Source organism: Parambassis ranga, chromosome 8 (genome assembly GCF_900634625.1).
Source record: "Parambassis ranga chromosome 8, fParRan2.1, whole genome shotgun sequence".
NCBI classification, from domain to species: Eukaryota; Metazoa; Chordata; class Actinopteri; family Ambassidae; genus Parambassis; species Parambassis ranga.
Window position 1 is genome coordinate 15029700 of NC_041029.1, and position 21944 is coordinate 15051643.

Consider the following 21944-nt stretch of genomic DNA (forward strand, 5'->3'; position numbering starts at 1 on the left):
CACCTTTTTTGTTCAAAATATACCTTGTTATATGATGGGGACACAAATGGCACCGAATAATAGGAATAACCCATATGTAACGGGGTAGAATGATGTTGTTACATTAATATTTTACTGTGTAAGATTTGTGATATGATTCACGCTAGCTGGGGTGAGCATTTGCTGCGTTTGTAGCCCGTAAAGCATTATTTAGAGACTTTGTTAGTGAAGCTAACCTAGCTTAAATGTTAATTTCATTCCATGTGTTCGGATGCAGATTTGTCTCGAGACTGAACCCATGCTTATGCCTGTTGTCTGCTGTGGTGCAGGTAATACACTGTACATTTTTACATTATTTTTCTTAGGGGTTTTGTTTAATGCTCTGCTGGCGTGGGCTTATTTTGTTTGCATGATCAGAAGAAGAGCTTATTCATCTTATTGGCTCTGAGTTGAATGTATATGCCACATGTAAATTAATTTATATTGACTATGTGGTAATTGAGTTGTGTTTTCCAAATTAATAACATATAATGGATTATGCAGGGGTTTTGATGTATGTTTTAAAGAAAATGTACACCATAGGATCACTGTAAGTTTTTCTTTTGTATTCTGTTTATATAAACAGAGTTTATTGTGAGCTGAACACAGAGGACACTGACACAGCCAGACATGGCACTTTGGGATCTCGCCCTGCTGTGATGCCGCCTCACCTTCACTATGTCTATCAGACGCTCCTTGGTGCAGGCGACGTAGACCAGCACTTGACCTCTTCTTAGACCGACAGCAGGTGAAACACATCTCCCATCCAGTAGTATTACAGTGATACATTTTGAGGCATCTTAGGGGTAACAACATCATAACATCCTGACTCACTCAGAGGAAGTGCAGCACCTGTAAGTTTCAAACTGATGAAGTGAAAATAATGGGCCTTTTAAAGATGTCAGTTACACTTCTTCACCACAGGGTGGCAGTCTGTACCAACCCCAGCACTAACTTTAGGTGCTTTTCACAGTAAACCACACTGCTGAGTCTGAGCGGCCTCTAAATAACAGGTGGTCCAAAATAAAAGCAGCATGAAGCTGAAAGGGCTGAAAATGCTCTGCTGGTAAAATTATGAACCACTTTGTTAAAAATGTACAGCAGAAGCATGCTGGGTAATAAATGTGGAGTTGGAGGGGGGATTTCCAGCTCAGACTCTGCAGACAGCTGCCTGATCATTTCTGATTGGTCCATATATAACATATACATATTTAACATATATAATGAAGGATGATACACAGAGGAGAGGGACGTGTGTGTGTGGTACTGCTCATCATGTAAGGTGATGGAGTGGAAAGGAGGGTCATTTAATTCAATGATATGATCCATTGGATACCCTCTTTGCAGAATTAATCAACAGTAATTTACCTGGAAATGACAAACTACAACATAAAAACAGAGACCAGCATCTTTTGTCATTGTGGGACCATATACTTAAATATAGGACATATATTCAGAACACCTGAGAGCTTTGACCAAAAAATATCCCTCTTTCTGACTCCTGGTGATATCTAGTCATGCTGATAGCTTTGCTTGTGTTTGTTGTCTTTGTTTAGAAGCATGTCCTCTAATTTCAGATTGTGCTGAAGCTAGCAGGAGGCGTGTTTTAATGGAACATGATCTTTCGTGAATCATCTGATCATGGGACTGATACATCCACAAAATACTGTTGTGTATCTGTGCCACCCTCTCATGTCCTGCTTTTGGGTCCTACACTGAAAGCCTTACAAAATACACTGCAAAGCAACAACAACAGCAACAATAAAACACAAAAGTGTTTCAGTTTTTTCAACACAGCCTTTATTCAAGAATATAAATAACATCCATACAGACAGATGTGATACTACATATGTGTTTGTCTTTTACTAACATTTTTTGAGTTGTTACACCTTTTTTCACAATGAAGCAGTAATTTGAATTATTTTCATTAATAACACAATAAATCAAACTCAGCAATGTCTTTTTTCATTTAATGTACCTCCACAAGTCTAGCTATCAGAACAGTAGAAGATTAAAATGAGGCCATTACAAAAAGAAAACACTGTAGAGCCAGATTAATTTTGGATAGACTATGTTTGGAATCTGCATTTATGTTGCTACTGATTAGAATATGATTTGAATTATTTTTATAGATAAAATTCACTGATAGGCTGAATGGATCGCTCCTCCCTGGCAATCAGCCCCAACAGGTGGGGCAAGGTGTGTAGGAGAAGGAAGGATGGAGAGATACAGTTTTGTTACTGCAATTTGATTTGATCTGTTTTCATTTTGAGTTGAGACCACAGAGAAAATCATTTTTTGTTAATAAAAGAGACAAGGAAACAAGCTGTGGAAAAAGAAGTTACAAAGACAAGTTACACTAATTTAACAAAAAGTGAATCAGAATGAAATCTCCTACCCTGCCTTTAACTTTCATTGTTTACATCACGGCTGAATCAGCACAGCTAAATGAAGAATAAAACAAGCTGATTAAGCAGGTCAAATACAACACAAAATATTCTTTGATAATGTGCTTGTTGTGTTTCAACCTAAAATGGAGATACAAGAGAGCACAGATATAACATAATAAGGAACCTTATATTAATAGGATAAAATGAAACAAATTACATTTCTGACCTGACATATGTTAAAACAGTTCACACGGGATTCTTTGTAATTGTTATCACCTAAAAATAGTTTGGGTTAATATAAAAGAAAAATCATTTCTGGATACAAAACAAAAAACATTTCATTTTTCAGAAGTTCTTACTGACAAACTTCACTCATTGACACACTGACTCAGCATCACCATTAATACAGTAAAAGCTTGGATTAGGAGTAACTTGATCTGTGAATGTTTTGCAAGATGAGCAAAAATGTTTACTGAATGTCACCTTGATAAACATCCGTGTGTTAAAAAAAACATGCTTCCTGATGTCAGCCTGATCAACTGTGGTTTGATTTGACTGTCCACATATGATTATTAAATCAGTGTCTGTGTTTTAAATTATTTTAATGTGTGAACACATGATCAGTTATAACTGTGCTGGTTCACTCACAGCTTCTACATTTCATCCAGACTTTGAATAGCTTCTTCTTTTGTGTGTTTTCTCCACTCACTGGGAATTTCGCCATAGCTCTTAAATTTGCAGCCATGGAATTCTTCCAGTTCTGTTTGGAATCGACACACAAACCACGTCCAGTATTTCAGTTTAGACTCATCAGGGGTAATTCTCCAGTTTGCATACCTCCCTCCAGCTGTTCTGTACTTTTTAAAGGGGACACAGTTTTTTGGATCATGCACAGGGTAAAAACTTAAATCACTGACAACGTCTGTTGTGCAGAACTCCACACTCAGTATATCTGTGTCTTTGTAGTAACAACCTCTGACTGAAGCAGACCGATGAAAGGGGACACTGTGGTCATCAGAGCTGTGATCTTTCAGGGTGTTGGTGCAAACAGCTCCACAGAATGGACATGTTTCCCAGCAGCAGTTACACAGCTGATTAATGAGGATTTGATCAGGACTCTGCCTGAAATCCTTCAGTTTAGTCAGTGAGAGGTGGCTCACCTCCTCCATGATGGGTTTAAGACCTTTCTCTATCTCCTCTTTAAGGAAGTCAAACTTTTCTATGTCTCTGAAGTTCTGACAACTGATGGTACCAAGAGTCAGATTTTCTTTCAGCAAAGTGGAAAATTCTTCCACCCAGATGTCTGTCCCTCCTTTCTGGGTTTTGACTTTCTCAGTTGCAGTAAATAAAGCTCTGCTGATGAGTTCACTTTTGTCATCAACATTCTTCTTCAGTATATCCAGAACTTTACCTTTGTGTTCTCTGAGGATGTATTTCTCCACCTCTTCTTTTATGAAGGTCTCCATATAATTCTTTGGATGGTAGATGTAGGAGATAAAGGCTTTAAAATCCTCTTTCTCTGCGAGTGACTTCAACACATGTTTCTCCAAGTCCAACCTGTTCCCACTGAATGCTGGGAAACTGCACTTCATCTCTTTAGCGACATCGATTGCAGTCTTGTTACAGACAGCTTCAATGCTGGAAACTCTCAGTTTCTCACATATCATTTCTCCAAACACGACAGCAGAGGAGTTTCCTTTGCAGAAGCTTCTGAAGATGTTGTAATATTCTGTTTTCTTGCTGTTCAAGTAAGTGAGAGCATCGTTGTTCTTTTTGTATGTCATGTGAGACTGTGAGAGGAAACTCTCTGCTCTGTCAAAAACATACAGGATGAGATCAACTCTAAACTCCTTTTTGAATGTGTAGTTCCTCTCTGATTCAAACTCTGTCACTTTCTCTTGAACTTTTTTGGCCACTTCCTCTAAGTAAGCTGGACTGTAGCCTCTTGTTGCTACAGGCTTGGTCTTAATATCAACAATGCATTTTTTTCCCACATCATTTATGAGAGATCTGATCTGTTCTTGGTCCTCAAACTGTAAAGATCTGTTTGAGCCAGTCACAGTTTGTACAACTCTGCTGATTGCAGCTTTGACCACATTTGTGTGTTTTTTGTGGATTATGTAATCAGCGTAATCTCCAACACATGATATTTTTGTGTATTTGCTACTGCTTTTGGATTCATCTATGAGAGACCATTCTATACCATGCCTTTGAATGATGGACATCTGGTCTTCTTTCAAGTTGATGTCTCTGATGGGTTTTGTATTTCCAGTTAGCTCAGTGACCCATTGACTCCAAACAGCGTCAAACTGCTTTTTCAGCTCCTCTTCATCATTTGCTTTGTCTTTTAACTGGTGAGCGAGCTCTTTGCTTTTTTGCAGCAGTTTGTTCTCAAACTCTGTCTTCTTCTCATCCATCTTTTTACAAGCATTTTTCTGCTCAATAACTTCATCCAGTTTTCTTTTCACTTCTTTCACCAGTTCTTCATGAAACTCATTGATTTTGGTTTCAAATCGGCCTCGCCACTGAACCAAGATTTCTTTTTCACTGTTCTCCTCAAAGTACTTTGTCATGTCTGTTTTGATGTTTTCATATGTTTCTCTCATTTCTTGATAAAGGTCACTGAGATCAACCCTCTCTTGTTTTCCATTTTCAATGCTGGTATGAAGCTGGTTTTCAACAGTCAGCATGTGGCTCCTCAGGGTCCAGGTCCAGTTTCCATACTGGACCTCCAGTTTTCTGTATGTTACAATTTCCAGTGTGTTTTTGAAGCTGAAAACAAAGTGTTCATTCATCAGGGCGTTCCACAGGTCCTGGATTTTGCTTTTGGAATGTGAGAGAGGGATTCCATCAGACTGTGAAGCCTTAGACAGGATGATGTTCTTCAGTTCTTGGACACTCTCACTGTAACCTGGATTTGGAGGTGCCATCGGTGGACTTCCCTCCCATAACTGAGCAAAGTATTTTACGTCTGTTTGCACATCAAATTTAATGATGTCACTGAAGCACTCTGCATCACAGGCCTCCTCTTTGGCTGCGAGTTTAGCCATCTGGTCCAGTTTTTCCTGCAGGCGTCTCTTTCCCTCCATGTTTTTCTCTGCAGCTGTGATATCTGTCACATTCTGGTGAACAAACACACAACTTGGAGAAAGTTTCACTTTCTTCATCCTCATGAAAGCCTGAACGATAACCTGCAGAACATCCTGCATCTCAGCTGGATTCTCACCAAAGATGTTGATCAGTGTCAAGTTTCCCAGACCAACAACAAATGTTGCCAGTTCATTGTCGTGGTGAAGAGTGGTGTTACCTGCCAACTCCAGAGCACGCAGCCCTTCAGTGTCCACCACTAGAATGTAGTCAAACTTGAAGTCTTTCTGGATTTCTTCTGAGACTTTGACCAGCTGCATGAAGGCCCCTCTGGTGCACCTGCCAGCACTCACTGCAAACTGCAGACCAAACATGGCGTTCAGCATGGTTGACTTTCCACTGCTTTGTACACCCAAAACTGACAACACAAAAACTCTCTGGTCCCCCAGTTTCTTGATGACTTCATCTAAAAGACTAGAGATCCATGTTAAAGGAACATGGCCTGCATCACCATCCATCAGCTCCATCATGTGTCCTGATATCATCAGATCTGCAGCCAGCTCAGGGTATTTAGACCAGTCAGATTGTCTGCTGGTTGTTTGTCTCCCCTCAGATTTCTGGGCTTCAAAGATCTGTCCCATTTCTCTAAAGATGTGCTCCAAGCCAAAGGTGGCCGACTGCAGTTTTTTAGATATTTTTTCAAGATCCTTTTGTTTCTTCATTAACTCATCAGATTTGTTATGTTTGTTCTTCAGATCCAAGACCTCAGACCAGGTTTCATCATAGCTTTGTAGAATTGAAGAGAGATCATCTGTGGAGAGATCATCTATAAAGATCTGAGTCCATTTCAGGAAGTACTCTTTCTCCTCTGATGACAGAGACAATAGACTTTCAGTGAATGACTTCATCAGGTCACTACAGGAAGCAGTGCGTTGTTTTTGTCGGATTTCTTCCAGTTGTTGTTGTTTCTGACTTTTTTCCTTCTCAATGTTTCCTCTGAGGTGATACAGTTCTTTCTTTATTCTGCTCCACTCGTGCCACAGTTGGCCTTGACAGGGGAGAAATCTGTCTTTGATCTTTGAAATATCCATCCCTTGAAGCAAGTTTGATATTTTCATTGCAGCCTCTTTCCCTTTTTGGCAGACTGAGTCATCTTCATCCACTCTGATTCCAGAGACTTCTGCCATAGATTCAAGCTGGAAGGATGAATGTGGTCCAGACAAAATCTTTCTAAGAATTCCTTTCAGTTTTCCAGAAACATCTGGTTGGGTTCTTTCTCTCAAACCCAGTTTGTATTTTCCTGGTTTGACCTGAACTGCATCACAGTCATCACCAGCAATGAGAATGATGAGTGGCTTTGTGGATTTGTAAAGTTCTGTGATGACTGCAGCACTTTTGTTGTTTCTTTCCAGAGTTGGTACAAAAACAACATTAACTGCAGATTTTTCAGTCAGTATTTCTCGCTGTTTTTCATTCAGCAGAGCATCTCCATGAAGATTACAGAAGGCAGTGCAGTCAGTGAAGGAATCCTCAGGTTTTCCAGCAGGGCAGTACCAGGCGATCTCTGCCACTCCATCCATCAGGTGATGAGTTTTGGTGCTACCTGGGCAGTTTCTGTGGAAGAAGGTGCTGTGACGGTCGTTGATCAAGGAGTTCATGAGCTGAGATTTAGACAGAGACAGGGAACCCAGACGAAAACATGACACCATGGGTATCTGAGCTTTGTAGATGGGCATGCTGTTTGTGGTGACAGATTTTGGATCATCTTGGTTTAGGATTATCTTCCATGTTTTCATGATCTGTCTGAATGTCCACAGAGGACATGTGAGTTCCTTTACGAGTGGGTCAGGAACAAGGAGAGGTAAGGCATACTGACACTGTGAGAGCTTTGTGATCATCTGCTGCTTCAGGAAGCTGTCTGAGCAGTGAAATACTGCCATTTGAACATCCAGTGGATGAACATCATTCTGTTCAAATTGATCAGAGGCTGCAGTGGTGCTAAACAGAGCATCAAAATCATCTGTGTCATCAAACTCTTGATTAGACTGTGAGATAGCTGCATCGGGACTTTCTCTTCTTACAGGAATATATCTGGCTCTGTAGTCTAACCCCATTAACCTGTGAAGAAAAGTATGAGCTATGTCCTTCTCAGATGTGTCATGACTCTGTTTCATAGGTGGAGTAATTTTAAGAAAGTCTGCCGGTGACATCTTCTGTTGATATTGTTCTTGAAGATGAAGTTTGCTGAGCAGAGTTTCCATTTCTCTTTGACGGCCTGTCTCTCTGTTCTCTTCAGAAACATTCAGTGACTGCTGGAAGGAATAAATAATTTGGTTTTTAAATAAGGCTGCAATAATTTCATTGCATTCTCATGTGCTTAAGATAAATTAGAGTAAAAGACTTTCTGACCTTTTCTTTGTGCCCGCTCACATGCCTATCCAAAGATCCTGCAATGAATCAATAGTTAATCAGATGACAATAATAATGCGATAAAAAAGTCTTGACACCTTTAATTGTGTTTTAATCCTGTAAAACAATACATAAAACATCACAAGATGGGATGATAAATATTAAATCTCTAATGGCCTGTCTTTAGTTGGTGTACTCAACCTTTTTACTGTGTGTTTGTCACTGTGTTAATCGACAACCTCTTTTCTGTTTTATTTCTTCATGGGGCTTTTACCTTTCTCCTTCTTTCCTCTAGATTCTTTAGACTTTTTTCTTTTTCTGAATAATGAATATTGTAAATACCCCATTTATATTTTGCCTTCTTACGAAGATAGCCCTGTTAATTATTATTCTGTTATCTTTACAGCATGTTTGCATCTTGGTTTTAGCTTATATTGTATTATATTTTATTTTAAATACGAGGGCTTTTATTTTGAAAGGGTTTTCACTGCAATCGCGGAGTTCTGCTAATAACAAAACAGTACTGTGACGGCAACAAACGGTAAAGACAGAGTATTAAAAACAGAATGTTTCATGTATTAGCAACAAATACGAACAAGGTTCGTATTTGTTGGTATTGTCTGTGTCTTAAGTTAAATTTGAACTTTATTAACTTTCTTACTGATTGTTTAGTTAAGTTAGCATTCGCTAAATATGAGCTGTGGTTAAGCTATGTATATGCAGACTGTGAGGAAAGTAGCTAACGTATTATATATTGTTCTTTTGTGTTTTTAACCAGCTCTTACGTTGGTTTTTCATTAAAACCTGAGATCATCAGTTCAAGTGTGAGACCATCTTTTGGTGGGATATCCTACAAATATGATAATACAATGACACCAAATCTAGTTACACAAGGTCATATCTAATATATTAGACATCCTATATTCTCTATTTGTTGGAATGTCTCCAGTACAATACTACAGCCCTAAGTGGTTCAAAACATCATTATTCACTCCATGTTTTTTCTTACATTTTGTGTAAGATAAAGATAATTCCAAAATGACCCCCTTGAGGCCAGAATGACTACATTTAGTACATTTCTTTAATTTTTATTTTTTGATTTATTATTTGACTGTCTAATAGTTCTTTCAGCATGTTCTGTGTTTGTCAGCTCTGGTTAGTTTGATGGATGACCTGGTTACACCCCCTCTGTACACAAGTAAGGCCAAAATGTCCCATCAGGCTGCTGCCATGATGGCCATACTGCCACTTGACAGATGATGGAAAATGTATTTAATGACCTTATATCTTGCCATATACAAGCATTTATGATTTTGTAGCAGCACTGCTCCTTTTGAGTTGGTGGAGGGTGTGGTCAAGGAGAGAGAGGCTGAGGAGCAGGGATAATTAGGACCTGGGTGCACCTGTGTGTGTGTGTGTGTGTGTGTGTGGCAGCAGCAGGAGAGGCTGGGAGCAGAGTGCATTGGGAGAAAGAAGCCTGAAAACAGAGTGCATGAAAAGAGGAGGCCAAACCAGCACCAACTGGGACAAACTTTGTGTGGCAGCCGGATCTCCCCTCACCTCTGGGACCTCCCTGACCCCCCTTCATAAGAACCTTAGTTTGGATTCTATTGACAAGAGACTGCTGATTTTTTTTTTATTTATTTATGGAAATGAATCCTCCTGGTCAATGTTGGACTCTCCCTTAGTTTGAGACTTAATTTTGACTTAGACTGTTAGTCACTTTTATTTAGATTTGATCTGTTGTATTCAAAATAATAACCTGACATTGCTCACAGCATTCCTGAGTCCTGCGTTTTCTGTTTCTGTCTGTTTTTAGTGTGGGGTAGGGGTGGGGCTAAAAGTGACTCAAGTTAACTTAAAATTGACAAGCTAAATCTCGCCTGGCACCCAACTTAATTTGTGATTTTGATAGGTTTCCTTTGGGCTCCCACAATGCTACAAAAAAGGTAAAAATCAAATTCAGTGTGCCTTTTTTAGGAATGTAAATGTTAAAATTCACAGTAGACACTTTCCTCTTTGTAGGATTTGTGGTCCAGCTCTTCCTGCTGCTCTTTATTCTCATCACACATCAGTCTGTAGCAGCTGTGATTGTTTTCAGCGACCACGACGTCTACTTTTTCTAACAGAGTCATTATCTCCGTTTCGTCCATCATACTTCTTGTACATATGTGGTATCTTTGTGTGTGCACACATAATACGCACCTATAGGCGAGAGCAGAGAGCTAGTTATTGAGAGCCTGCCTGCATAATTTTTGAGTAAGGTGGATTCTACTGTTTGGTTAATCACATTTCTGTTGGTAGTGAACACATCTTTTTCCGTTTTCCGTGACGCCTTGATCAGGAAGGCTTGGCCAGTCTATGCTGTTGCCCGATTGCAATCTTTGCTTGTTTGTGTTACTTTGTTTAGTTATTTAGTGCAACAGCAAAGTTATGTGTGCTTACGACGTGTTTTTACTTGCATATGGCAGTCTGAACAATAAGATTCTAGAGGTTGTGATTTGAACTGTTTTTTTCATATTGGGCAGGTTTTGAGTGAGTTATGCTGGCCAAATAGCTCTCGCTAGAAACATGGTTTTAATCAGTTTTGCTTCCAAAATATCTATCTATCTATATATATATAGATAGATATATCTATCTATATATATATAGATAGATAGATAGATATATCTATATATATATATATATAGATAGATATATCTATATATATATATATATAGATAGATAGATATATCTATCTATATATATATAGATAGATATTTTGATTGTGGTCTGCTTGATGCTTTCCAGTCTGGATTGAATCCAGTGCTTAAACTCACTAATGACCTCCTCATGGCATCAGATCATGGACTTGTCTCTGTACTCGTTCTACTGGATCTCAGTGCTGCCTTTGACACAGTAGATCATCGTATCCTGCTACACAGATTAGAACACGAGATTAGGATTACAGGAACAGCACTGCTCTGGTTTAAATCATATTTATCTGATAGATTTCACTTTGTTCATGTTAATAATGTTTTTCCTCCTCGTCTACAAGGGTTAATCACGGTGTTCCACAGGGTTCTGTGCTCGGACCGATCTTGTTCACCCTCTACATGCTCCCCCTAGGAAACATCGTCCAGGTCACGGCATAAACTTTCATTGTTATGCTGATGATACCCAGCTGTATTTATCCATGAAGCCTGAAGAAACGGAGCCGCTAGTCAGACTACAGGCGTGTCTAAAGGACATAAAGGACTGGATGACCGCCGACTTTTTACTATTTTGCCACTTCAAGACTTGACTACTGTAACTCTTTATTGTCTGGATGTCCACATTACTCCATCAACAGCCTGCAGCTGATCCAGAACACAGCAGCTAGAGTTCTGACAGGAAGCAGCCAAAGGGATCATATCTCTCCTGTTCTAGCGTCTCTTCACTCGCTCCCAGTGGGCTCAAGAATACACTTAAAGATCCTTCTGATTCAGAAGTCTGTGTGTCATGAGGCAGGCTGTGGGCATCAAGTGAACAGAGAGGCTGCTAATAAAAAAACAGGCATTCACCATTTATGCTGTGAAAGTATTCCTGCTTTAGATTAATGTTGTGATTAATGGATGGATTTGTGTTTGCAGACAGTAGCTAACTAAGCTAACTGAGCCAGAGCACTGGCATCGTGACTGAGGCTCATTATAGAAACACAGCTGGCAGCGTGACACCACCTCCATGCATGAGTCTGACCTCACATCAGTCCAGATCTGTGTTCATCACATGTAACAAGTAACTACAAACATAGAGAAGATTGAAGCAAGGAGTCTGGACTTGTAGAGTTTTCTAGAAGACGTTTCGCTGCTCATCCAAGCAGCTTCATCAGTTCTAACTGTTTGGTGGATTAGGTTAGGAGTTCAGCACTTGGATGAACTCCTGACACCACTGGTAGGTGACACACCACATCACATGGTTTGGATTATTTTAGGGAGGCTGAAGCCCCCCTAAAATAGGGCTAGCGACGTCTACGGACGGGGTAGTGGCCACGGCCTTCCCCCCTTCTACCCTTCTGCACCCACTCTTCATAGAGTTCAGGTGGAGAAGGTGAGTCTCATCTTGGTGGCCTCGAATTGTCCTCAGATGACCTGGTTCCCAGCGAACGCTTCCCTCCTTTGCGGGTAGCCCTGGGAACTGCCAGCCAGACGGGATCTCCTGTCCCGGGCTGTTCCACCCCTTTGCCCCAGGGGCTTGCACATTGTGCCTGGCCCCTGAGAGGGCTCAGTTCTTGGCCGTGGGGTTGCCTCCCTAGGTGCTCGGCCACCCAGCTGGTCTTCTTACGGCAGAGCATGCCGCACCCGGCGTATTACCACGGTGCGTGGTTTAAGCGCTGGGGGTTACCTCTTCCGGCTGGTGAAGGTTGCCACCTTATTGCCCAGTTGTCAGAGGGATTACGCCCCTACAGAGGGGGCCAACAGTTCCTCCAGGGGACTTGGAGGTGGTGTTGGTGGCGTTGCATAATGAGCCATTGAGCCCCTGGAAACAGTTGTGCTGAACTGGCTTCCTCTTGGACACTCTTGCTGGTCATAGTGTCAGCTGAGAGAGTGGGGGAACTGCATGCTTTCTCTGTACATGAGGAATGCTGCCGGTTCCCGCCATGGGATGCAGGAGTGGTACTGCACCTGCATCCTGCATTCCACCCAAAGACCCTACCGGGGTCCATTCGGCCGTACCCCTTCCACCCTCCTCAGGATGACGATGGTGGGGCACGTAAAATGGGGTCGTCACTGCTATGTCCTGTTAGGACTCTAACAGTATACGTTGCCCGCACACATGCCCACAGAACAACTGACCTGCTGTTCGTCCTTGTCGGAAATTTGTGAGGAGGCCTCTGCGATGACCCCATCTACATTTATCGGTTTCTTATGAATAAATGTAGCAGCCTGCACAATGTTTGCCAAACATGTACTGGGCACGGCACAGCAGGACGCAGAAAAGAACAGGTCTCAATATACCCTGCCTTCCAGGCCATGGCTCCCCATTAGGACCCTGGCCTGGAGTGTCGTTTTTCGGGGATGGTGGAGTTGATCTCCCTCCCCCTGGTGGTTATTGTGGCTATGCTGCCTGAATTAGTCTTGCAGTCTCGCCTCATACATTGCCAGGTTTCCCATGACGTTCCGACACCCAGGTGGTGGTCAGACTAATGAGGCGTTTTTTTTCCGAGCCAGCCTGCTGCTAACGAGGGCAGGCCGGGATGGCCTTCCACCCTTTACAACCGACTTAGCGTCTGGCAGGCCAGCCAAGTACGAGGGCCCTTGGGCACTGGACAAGGGATGGGTGTGTGTATATAAATATTTCTCTGTTGACCACATGAGTGTTTATTCAGGTGGCAGGGACGTCTCACCCCAGTTCGTCTGCCGTCGCACCCTCAGCCATTGCAGCACTGTCTGCTTGGTTTCCTCGTGGTGTGTCTTACAGAGTCCCCGTACATATGGAATATGTAGGGTGGAGAGATAGTCTCGACACGAAAGAGAACGATGGGTTACATTGTAACCTTGGTTCTCTGAGTGGAGACTATCTCTCCAGCTCCAGGCCACTCGGAAACGCGTTCCAATCAAAGTTAACCGAGGAGGCCACGCATGCGTGGTGCTTATATAGCCACGGTGCCAGTCATTGCGTGGCCACCACAGGTGGTGTGTCTTAAAGAGTGTCCACGTCATACTGCTCCCGTGGGGATCAGTCCGCGTACATATGGAATATGTAGGGTGGAGAGATCTCCACTCAGAGAGTCTCTCCACTCAGAGAACCAAGGTTACAACGTAACCCATCGTTCCATACTCCACGAGAACAGAGAAATCTGTTACCCGAGGTGACGAGTACAAGAACAAAGTTCGTTTTGTCCCGGACTTTTTGAAGCGTGTGTGCAGAACTCATACGGCCCTCTCACTGCGGCGCGCACAAGGACACTGACAGACAGAGTTTAAAGACGTTTCGCTGCTGAACAGCAGAATCCGCAGTTTAGGTGAACATACAGCAGAGGAGGAGGATTTCTTGCTACTATGTGGGTTTTGCTAATTTGCTGTTGACCTGAATGAGTGATGATAACAAGCCGGTAATGTTCAGGGAGGGGGCGTGACGTGCTCGTAGCATTATAACAGACTGAACAACAGGTCTGACGGACAGTGTTATCTGACCTGTGTGGTTCCATCCATGAAGGCTGAGTCACTGACTGACAGCAGTCAGCTGGTTTTAAGGAGTTATAGTACATGACGAACGCCCATTTAAAAAGTATTGTTATTATACTGCTACAGTGGACCATTGTCTGCCAGTATGATATCTGCATACAGCTAAAACTGTAACAGACAGAATGAAAAGTCTGTCAGCTGGAGCTCAGCTTTAGAAAGAGAGGAGACACTGAGGCAGAGAGGCAGAGAGGAAGAGAGGCGAGGAAGATGAGAGAAGAGATACTGTAGCTACATTAGAAACGTGTTGAAGAAAACAAAATATATATATCAATCACAACTATTAAATAAATAATGGTGTATATAATTTTAGTCATTTTTTAATTCACATTGGCAGATAGATAAGTGAGGAGCAACAGCCAGAAAAAGCAAACAGGGAAATGAAGAGTGCTGTATGAACTTTGAATCTTCATTATGGATTTCTGACATGCAGACTTGTTGGCTAGTTTGTTCATAATTTGAATGAGTACTATCAGTACTTTATCAGTATTTAAAATACTTTTTATATAACTGTGTTCATTATACAAGGTCCAAATTCATTTTAAGATGATATGTGATTATTAAGCCTGTTCATATGTACAAAATGTATGTAAGTGTAATGCGGTGCACCTAAGAAAAAAAGTTAGGCGCACCAGTGCAACCAGTTAGTCTAGAGCCCTGTAAATACTTAGTTACTTTCCACCATTGTACATTAGTGAGTTCAAAATGTCCCACCAGGCTGCTGCCATGATGGCCATACTGCCACACTTCCTCTTTTTTAGGCAGCAATAACTAAGCTGTTACCTTTGTCTTTGGCTTCACATTGTTCAGATGTGGTTTCAGATTGTCCTCCTGTGCTGTCGTCAGTCTTCTCTGAGTTTTCATCACTTCCAGGTTCCTTCATTGAATCACGCTGAACAAAAGGTAACGTTATATTAAGTTAACTTCACCTGTTCAGAGAGTTTGTGTTGAATGTTTTCAGTAATTGTTAGGCTCAGAAAATGCTATTTAGGTCAACACCAAGCACTCAGGATCAGTCATTCATTAAATTACTAATGATATTATAAATGTTAAATACCAATTAATATAGCTTTTTGTAGCTTTTGATACTGAGACAGTTCACACAGAAGCCTAAAAGTCTGATCTGGTCTACCTCCCAAGAGTAGAGTGTTTTAGAAAAAAAGTCCTTGATGTATTTGACACATTCTTACCTGTTCCTTGATCTCAGATTGATTTTCCATCTCTTCTGCAGCAGAACAATCTAAGAAACACACAGTAAGGCCACAGAATATAACTGAACTAGCTAAACATCTACATTATTTTGTTTTATATAATTTTCTTTCCTAAATTTGATGCATCCAGATGACACAATTTTACCCCCTTCTATCCAAAGTAGTTGGATTTGATGGATCTCTGTGTCTCTGAGCTGGTGACAGCCATGGCAGCAGGCATTATGTTTTCAGACAGTCTGTTGTGTTCATGTGAAAGTGATATCTAACATATTGTTGTAATATCTTTTGGTTGGGCTACATGTAATTGTACCATTACAGTATTCATGAAGCTGTTACCTTTCTCTTTGGCTTCAGATGGTTCAGACCTGGTTTCAGGTTCCCCTCCTGTGCTGTCATCAGTCTTCTCGGAGTCTTCAGCACCTCCAGGTTCTTTCGTTGAATCACACTGATCAAAAGGTAAGGGTTTTTAATACTGATGAGGCGAAGACGGCACCATTCAGATGACCACAAAAGAATCTAACAGTTAGTGAGGATCAAATTAAAAGTCATACCTTTAGCTTGGCTTCAGCCACCATCTCTTCTCCTGCAGGATCATGTCAGAAAAAGCAGGTCAGTGTGAATTCACTGCATGTTTTTTTTCTTACATTTTGTGTTTGCTAAAGATCGTTCCAAAAAGACCCCCTTGATGCCAGAATGACTGGATTTAATACATTTCTTTAATTTCAATGTTAAAATTGTTACTTAACTGTCTAAAGGTTCTTTCAGCATTTGCTGTGTTTGTCTGCTCTGTTTAGTTTGATGGATGACCTGGTTACACCCCCATTGTACATAAGCAGCGGTGGAGGAAGTACTGAAGCTCAGTACTTAAGTAAAAGCACAATTACCCACCAAAATATTTACTCAAGTAAAAGTAAAAGTGCTACATCAACAATCCTACTTAAGTAAAAGTTCTAAGTACTTAGTTTTAAATGTACTTAAAGTATTAAAAGTACTCATGCACCGAAAAAAAAAATATTGTTTCCATTGAAAAGGATATCTGATCAGGTTAAAATAATCAAAGAAATCATCTTAAAATTAAAATTGACAATGTGTAGTCAATTTACATTTTCAGTACCCAGAACCAGCTATGGATAAGCAGTTTCCCTTCTGGTATTGTTAAAGTATTTCTGATTCTGATTTAGAAGTCTGTGTGTCACGAGGCAGGCTGTGGGCATCAAGTGAACAGAGAGGCTGCTAATAAAAAACATGCATTCACCATTTTTGCTGTGAAAGTATTCCTGCTTTAGATTCATGTTGTGATTAATGCATGGACCTGTGTTAGCAGACAGTAGCTAACTAAGCTAACTGAGCCAGAGCACCGGCATCATGACTGAGGCTCATTATAGAAACACAGCTGGCAGCGTGACACCACCTCCATGCAGAGTCTGACCTCACATCAGTCCAGCACTGTGTTCATCAAATGTGACAAGTAACTACAAACACTGTAGAAATGTAGTGGAGTAGAAAGTACAGGTAACAGCTGCAACATGTAATGGAGTAAAAGTATAAAGTATGCACTATTATTTTTACTTAAGTAATGTATAAATACATATAAATCTACTTAAGTACAGTAACAAGGACCATCAGCACCGGTACCCCCCAAGGCTGTGTACTTTCCCCTCTGCTCTTCTCCCTGTACACCAACTGCTGCACCTCCAGCCACCAGTCTGTCAAGCTGATTAAGTTTGCTGACGACACCACCCTCATTGGACTCATCTCAGACGGGGATGAGTCTGCCTACAGGATGGAGGTGGACCGTCTGGTGTCCTGGTGTGCTGACAACAACCTGGAGCTGAATGCCCAGAAGACAGTGGAGATGACAGTAGACTTTCGGAAAGTGCCAGCTCCATCACCCCCCCTCACCCTGACAGACACCCCCATCTCCACAGTGGACTCTTTCCGCTTCCTGGGTACCACCATCACCCAGGACCTCAAGTGGGAGCTCACCATCAGCTCCCTCATCAAAAAGGCCCAGCAGAGGATGTACTTCCTGCGGCAGCTGAGGAAACTCAAGGTGCCAGCCAGGATGATGGTTCAGTTCTACACTGCCATCATTGAGTCCATCCTCACCTCCTCCATCACAGTGTGGTATGCTGGGGCCACTGCCAGGGACAGGCACAGACTGCAGCGTGTTGTGCGCTCTGCTGAGAAGGTGATCGGCTGCAGCCTGCCATCTATCGAGGACCTGTACGTCTCCAGGACTCTGAGGCGTGCAGGTCGGATCACAGCTGACCCTTCTCACCCTGGACACGGACTCTTTGAGCCACTCCCCTCAGGCAGGAGGTTACGGTCCATTCGGACCAGAACCTCACGCCACAAGAACAGCTTCTTCCCCTCTGCTGTTGGACTGTTAAACTGTAATTAATGCACTGCTCTGCACTGTCTTCAGAAGGTCACTTTAGTATAGTCACTGCACAATGACGACTATTTGCACTGTTTACACCATCTTGCACTACTTGCACACTATTACCACCTCACCGATCCATGTGGTACCTGTTACATTATTACATTATTACACTGTTCCATTCGATCATATAAGGGTCTATGTTTACCATTTCATCTGCACAGTATTTTATGTTCTGTTCATTGTATGTCTGTTACGCCATGTCTGTCATGTAAATTTAGCCTTACTTTAGTTTATTTACTTAATTTTATCTTAGTTTTTATCTTATTGCATGTTAATTGTTATATGTTCTTTGTATGCACCAATCACTAAGGCAAATTCCTAGTAATGTGAACCCCCTTCACTTACATGGCAATAAACATGATTCTGATTCTGATTCTAACAATGTATAAATACTTAGTTACTTTCCACCATTGTAGATAAGTGAGTTCAAAATGTCCCATCAGGCTGCTGCCATGATGGCCATACTGCCACACTTCCTGTTTTTTAAGCAGCAATAACTAAGCTGTTACCTTTGTCTTTGGCTTCACATCGTTCAGATGTGGTTTCAGATTGTCCTCCTGTGCTGTCGTCAGTCTTCTCTGAGTTTTCATCACTTCCAGGTTCCTTCATTGAATCACGCTGAACAAAAGGTAACGTTATATTAAGTTAACTTCACCTGTTCAGAGAGTTTGTGTTGAATGTTTTCAGTAATTGTTAGGCTCAGAAAATGCTATTTAGGTCAACACCAAGCACTCAGGATCAGTCATTCATTAAATTACTAATGATATTATAAATATTAAGTACCAATTAATATAGCTTTTTGTAGCTTTTGATACTGAGACAGTTCACACAGAAGCCTAAAAGTCTGATCTGGTCTACCTCCCAAGAGTAGAGTGTTTTAGAAAAAAAGTCCTTGATGTATTTGACACATTCTTACCTGTTCCTTGATCTCAGATTTATTTTCCACCTCTTCTGCAGCAGAACAATCTAAGAAACACACAGTAAGGCCACAGAATATAACTGAACTAGCTAAACATCTACATTATTTTTTTTTATAATTTTCTTTCCTAAATTTGATGCATCCAGATGACACAATTTTACCCCCTTCTATCCAAAGTAGTTGGATTTGATGGATCTCTGTGTCTCTGAGCTGGTGACAGCCATGGCAGCAGGCATTGTGTTTTCAGACAGTCTGTTGTGTTCATGTGAAAGTGATATCTAACATATTGTTGTAATATCTTTTGGTTGGGCTACATGTAATTGTACCATTACAGTATTCATGAAGCTGTTACCTTTCTCTTTGGCTTCAGATGGTTCAGACCTGGTTTCAGGTTCCCCTCCTGTGCTGTCATCAGTCTTCTCGGAGTCTTCAGCACCTCCAGGTTCTTTCATTGAATCACACTGATCAAAAGGTAAGGGTTTTTAATACTGATGAGGCGAAGACGGCACCATTCAGATGATCACAAAAGAATCTAACAGTTAGTGAGGATCAAATTAAAAGTCATACCTTTAGCTTGGCTTCAGCCACCATCTCTTCTCCTGCAGGATCATGTCAGAAAAAGCAGGTCAGTGTGAATTCACTTCATGTTTTTTTTCTTACATTATGTGTTTACTAAAGATCGTTCCAAAAAGACCCCCTTGATGCCAGAATGACTGGATTTAATACATTTCTTTAATTTCAATGTTAAAATTGTTACTTAACTGTCTAAAGGTTCTTTCAGCATTTGCTGTGTTTGTCTGCTCTGTTTAGTTTGATGGATGACCTGGTTACACCCCCATTGTACATAAGCAGCGGTGGAGGAAGTACTGAAGCTCAGTACTTAAGTAAAAGCACAATTACCCACCAAAATATTTACTCAAGTAAAAGTAAAAGTGCTACATCAACAATCCTACTTAAGTAAAAGTTCTAAGTACTTAGTTTTAAATGTACTTAAAGTATTAAAAGTACTCATGCACCGAAAAAAAAAATATATCGTTTCCATTGAAAAGGATATCTGATCAGGTTAAAATAATCAAAGAAATCATCTTAAAATTAAAATTGACAATGTGTAGTCAATTTACATTTTCAGTACCCAGAACCAGCTATGGATAAGCAGTTTCCCTTCTGGGATTATTAAAGTATTTCTGATTCTGATTTAGAAGTCTGTGTGTCATGAGGCAGGCTGTGGGCATCAAGTGAACAGAGAGGCTGCTAATAAAAACATGCATTCACCATTTTTGCTGTGAAAGTATTCCTGCTTAAGATTCAGGTTGTGATTAATGCATGGACCTGTGTTAGCAGACAGTAGCTAACTAAGCTAACTGAGCCAGAGCAATGGCATCATGACTGAGGCTCATTATAGAAACACAGCTGGCAGCGTGACACCACCTCCATGCAGAGTCTGACCTCACATCAGTCCAGCACTGTGTTCATCAAATGTGACAAGTAACTACAAACACTGTAGAAATGTAGTGGAGTAGAAAGTACAGGTAACAGCTGCAACATGTAATGAAGTAAAAGTATAAAGTATGCACTATTATTTTTACTTAAGTAATGTATAAATACATATAAATCTACTTAAGTACAGTAACAAAGTATAAATACTTAGTTACTTTCCACCATTGTACATAAGTGAGTTCAAAATGTCCCATCAGGCTGCTGCCATGATGGCCATACTGCCACACTTCCTCTTTTTTAGGCAGCAATAACTAAGCTGTTACCTTTGTCTTTGGCTTCACATCGTTCAGATGTGGTTTCAGATTGTCCTCCTGTGCTGTCGTCAGTCTTCTCTGAGTTTTCATCACTTCCAGGTTCCTTCATTGAATCACGCTGAACAAAAGGTAACGTTATATTAAGTTAACTTCACCTGTTCAGAGAGTTTGTGTTGAATGTTTTCAGTAATTGTTAGGCTCAGAAAATGCTATTTAGGTCAACACCAAGCACTCAGGATCAGTCATTCATTAAATTACTAATGATATTATAAATGTTAAATACCAATTAATATAGCTTTTTGTAGCCTTTGATACTGAGACAGTTCACACAGAAGCCTAAAAGTCTGATCTGGTCTACCTCCCAAGAGTAGAGTGTTTTAGAAAAAAAGTCCTTGATGTATTTGACACATTCTTACCTGTTCCTTGATCTCAGATTGATTTTCCATCTCTTCTGCAGCAGAACAATCTAAGAAACACACAGTAAGGCCACAGTATATAACTGAACTAGCTAAACATCTACATTATTTTGTTTTATATCATTTTCTTTCCTAAATTTGATGCATCCAGATGACACAATTTTACCCCCTTCTATCCAAAGTAGTTGGATTTGATGGATCTCTGTGTCTCTGAGCTGGTGACAGCCATGGCAGCAGGCATTATGTTTTCAGACAGTCTGTTGTGTTCATGTGAAAGTGATATCTAACATATTGTTGTAATATCTTTTGGTTGGGCTACATGTAACTGTACCATTACAGTATTCATGAAGCTGTTACCTTTCTCTTTGGCTTCAGATGGTTCAGACCTGGTTTCAGGTTCCCCTCCTGTGCTGTCATCAGTCTTCTCGGAGTCTTCAGCACCTCCAGGTTCTTTCATTGAATCACACTGATCAAAAGGTAAGGGTTTTTAATACTCATGAGGCCAAGACGGCACCATTCAGATGACCACAAACGAATCTAACAGTTAGTGAGGATCAAATTAAAAGTACCTTTAGCTTGGCTTCAGCCACCATCTCTTCTCCTGCAGGATCATGTCAGAAAAAGCAGGTCAGTGTGAATTCACTGCATGTTTTTTTTCTTACATTTTGTGTTTGCTAAAGATCGTTCCAAAAAGACCCCCTGATGCCAGAATGACTGGATTTAATACATTTCTTTAATTTCAATGTTAAAATTGTTACTTAACTGTCTAAAGGTTCTTTCAGCATTTGCTGTGTTTGTCTGCTCTGTTTAGTTTGATGGATGACCTGGTTATTTTTAGGGCCCGAGCACCGAATGGTGCAAGAGCTAATGAAACCCTTAGGATTATTATCCCCCCCCCCCTTTGATCACATTTTTGGGGGCCTTAACATGCCCCAAAACTCACCAAACTTGGTAGAAAAATTCATTCGCCCGAAAAATTTTGAAATTTGCTGACTTTTAAAATGCACATAGGAAAATGGCTCTATAGCGCCCCCAACGCGTAGCCCCTCTGGTCGGTTTGACACAGGATTATGAAAATTGGCACACATATGTAT

The 21944-nt window shown here is 40.9% G+C and overlaps 1 protein-coding gene and 1 long non-coding RNA gene across 6 annotated transcripts in view; one reads left to right on the forward strand and one right to left on the reverse strand.

The window, feature by feature from the left end:
- The first annotated feature begins 208 nt into the window (after positions 1-208).
- Positions 209-1841, forward strand: LOC114439433 (uncharacterized). Its single transcript, XR_003671063.1, has 3 exons — positions 209-308; positions 605-766; positions 1596-1841. It is a non-coding gene; the product is annotated as an uncharacterized LOC114439433 (long non-coding RNA).
- The window catches only part of LOC114439432 (interferon-induced very large GTPase 1-like), a 47972-nt gene continuing 27829 nt past the window's right edge, over positions 1802-21944 (reverse strand). For 3 of the 5 annotated variants that reach the window (XM_028411360.1, XM_028411361.1, XM_028411364.1), the window contains 14 exons: positions 21420-21451; positions 21208-21316; positions 20851-20900; positions 20444-20552; positions 19251-19282; positions 19036-19144; positions 18681-18730; positions 18274-18382; positions 15870-15901; positions 15655-15763; positions 15298-15347; positions 14891-14999; positions 7905-7942; positions 1802-7807 (listed from right to left, as the gene is read on the reverse strand). In XM_028411360.1, coding sequence (XP_028267161.1) covers positions 3062-7807; positions 7905-7942; positions 14891-14999; positions 15298-15347; positions 15655-15763; positions 15870-15901; positions 18274-18382; positions 18681-18730; positions 19036-19144; positions 19251-19282; positions 20444-20552; positions 20851-20900; positions 21208-21316; positions 21420-21451 — 5684 coding nt within the window. In that variant the 3' untranslated portion in view covers positions 1802-3061. The remainder of the gene's footprint in view (positions 7808-7904; positions 7943-14890; positions 15000-15297; positions 15348-15654; positions 15764-15869; positions 15902-18273; positions 18383-18680; positions 18731-19035; positions 19145-19250; positions 19283-20443; positions 20553-20850; positions 20901-21207; positions 21317-21419; positions 21452-21944) is intronic. The other 2 variants (XM_028411363.1, XM_028411362.1) reach the window with 2 other exon arrangements.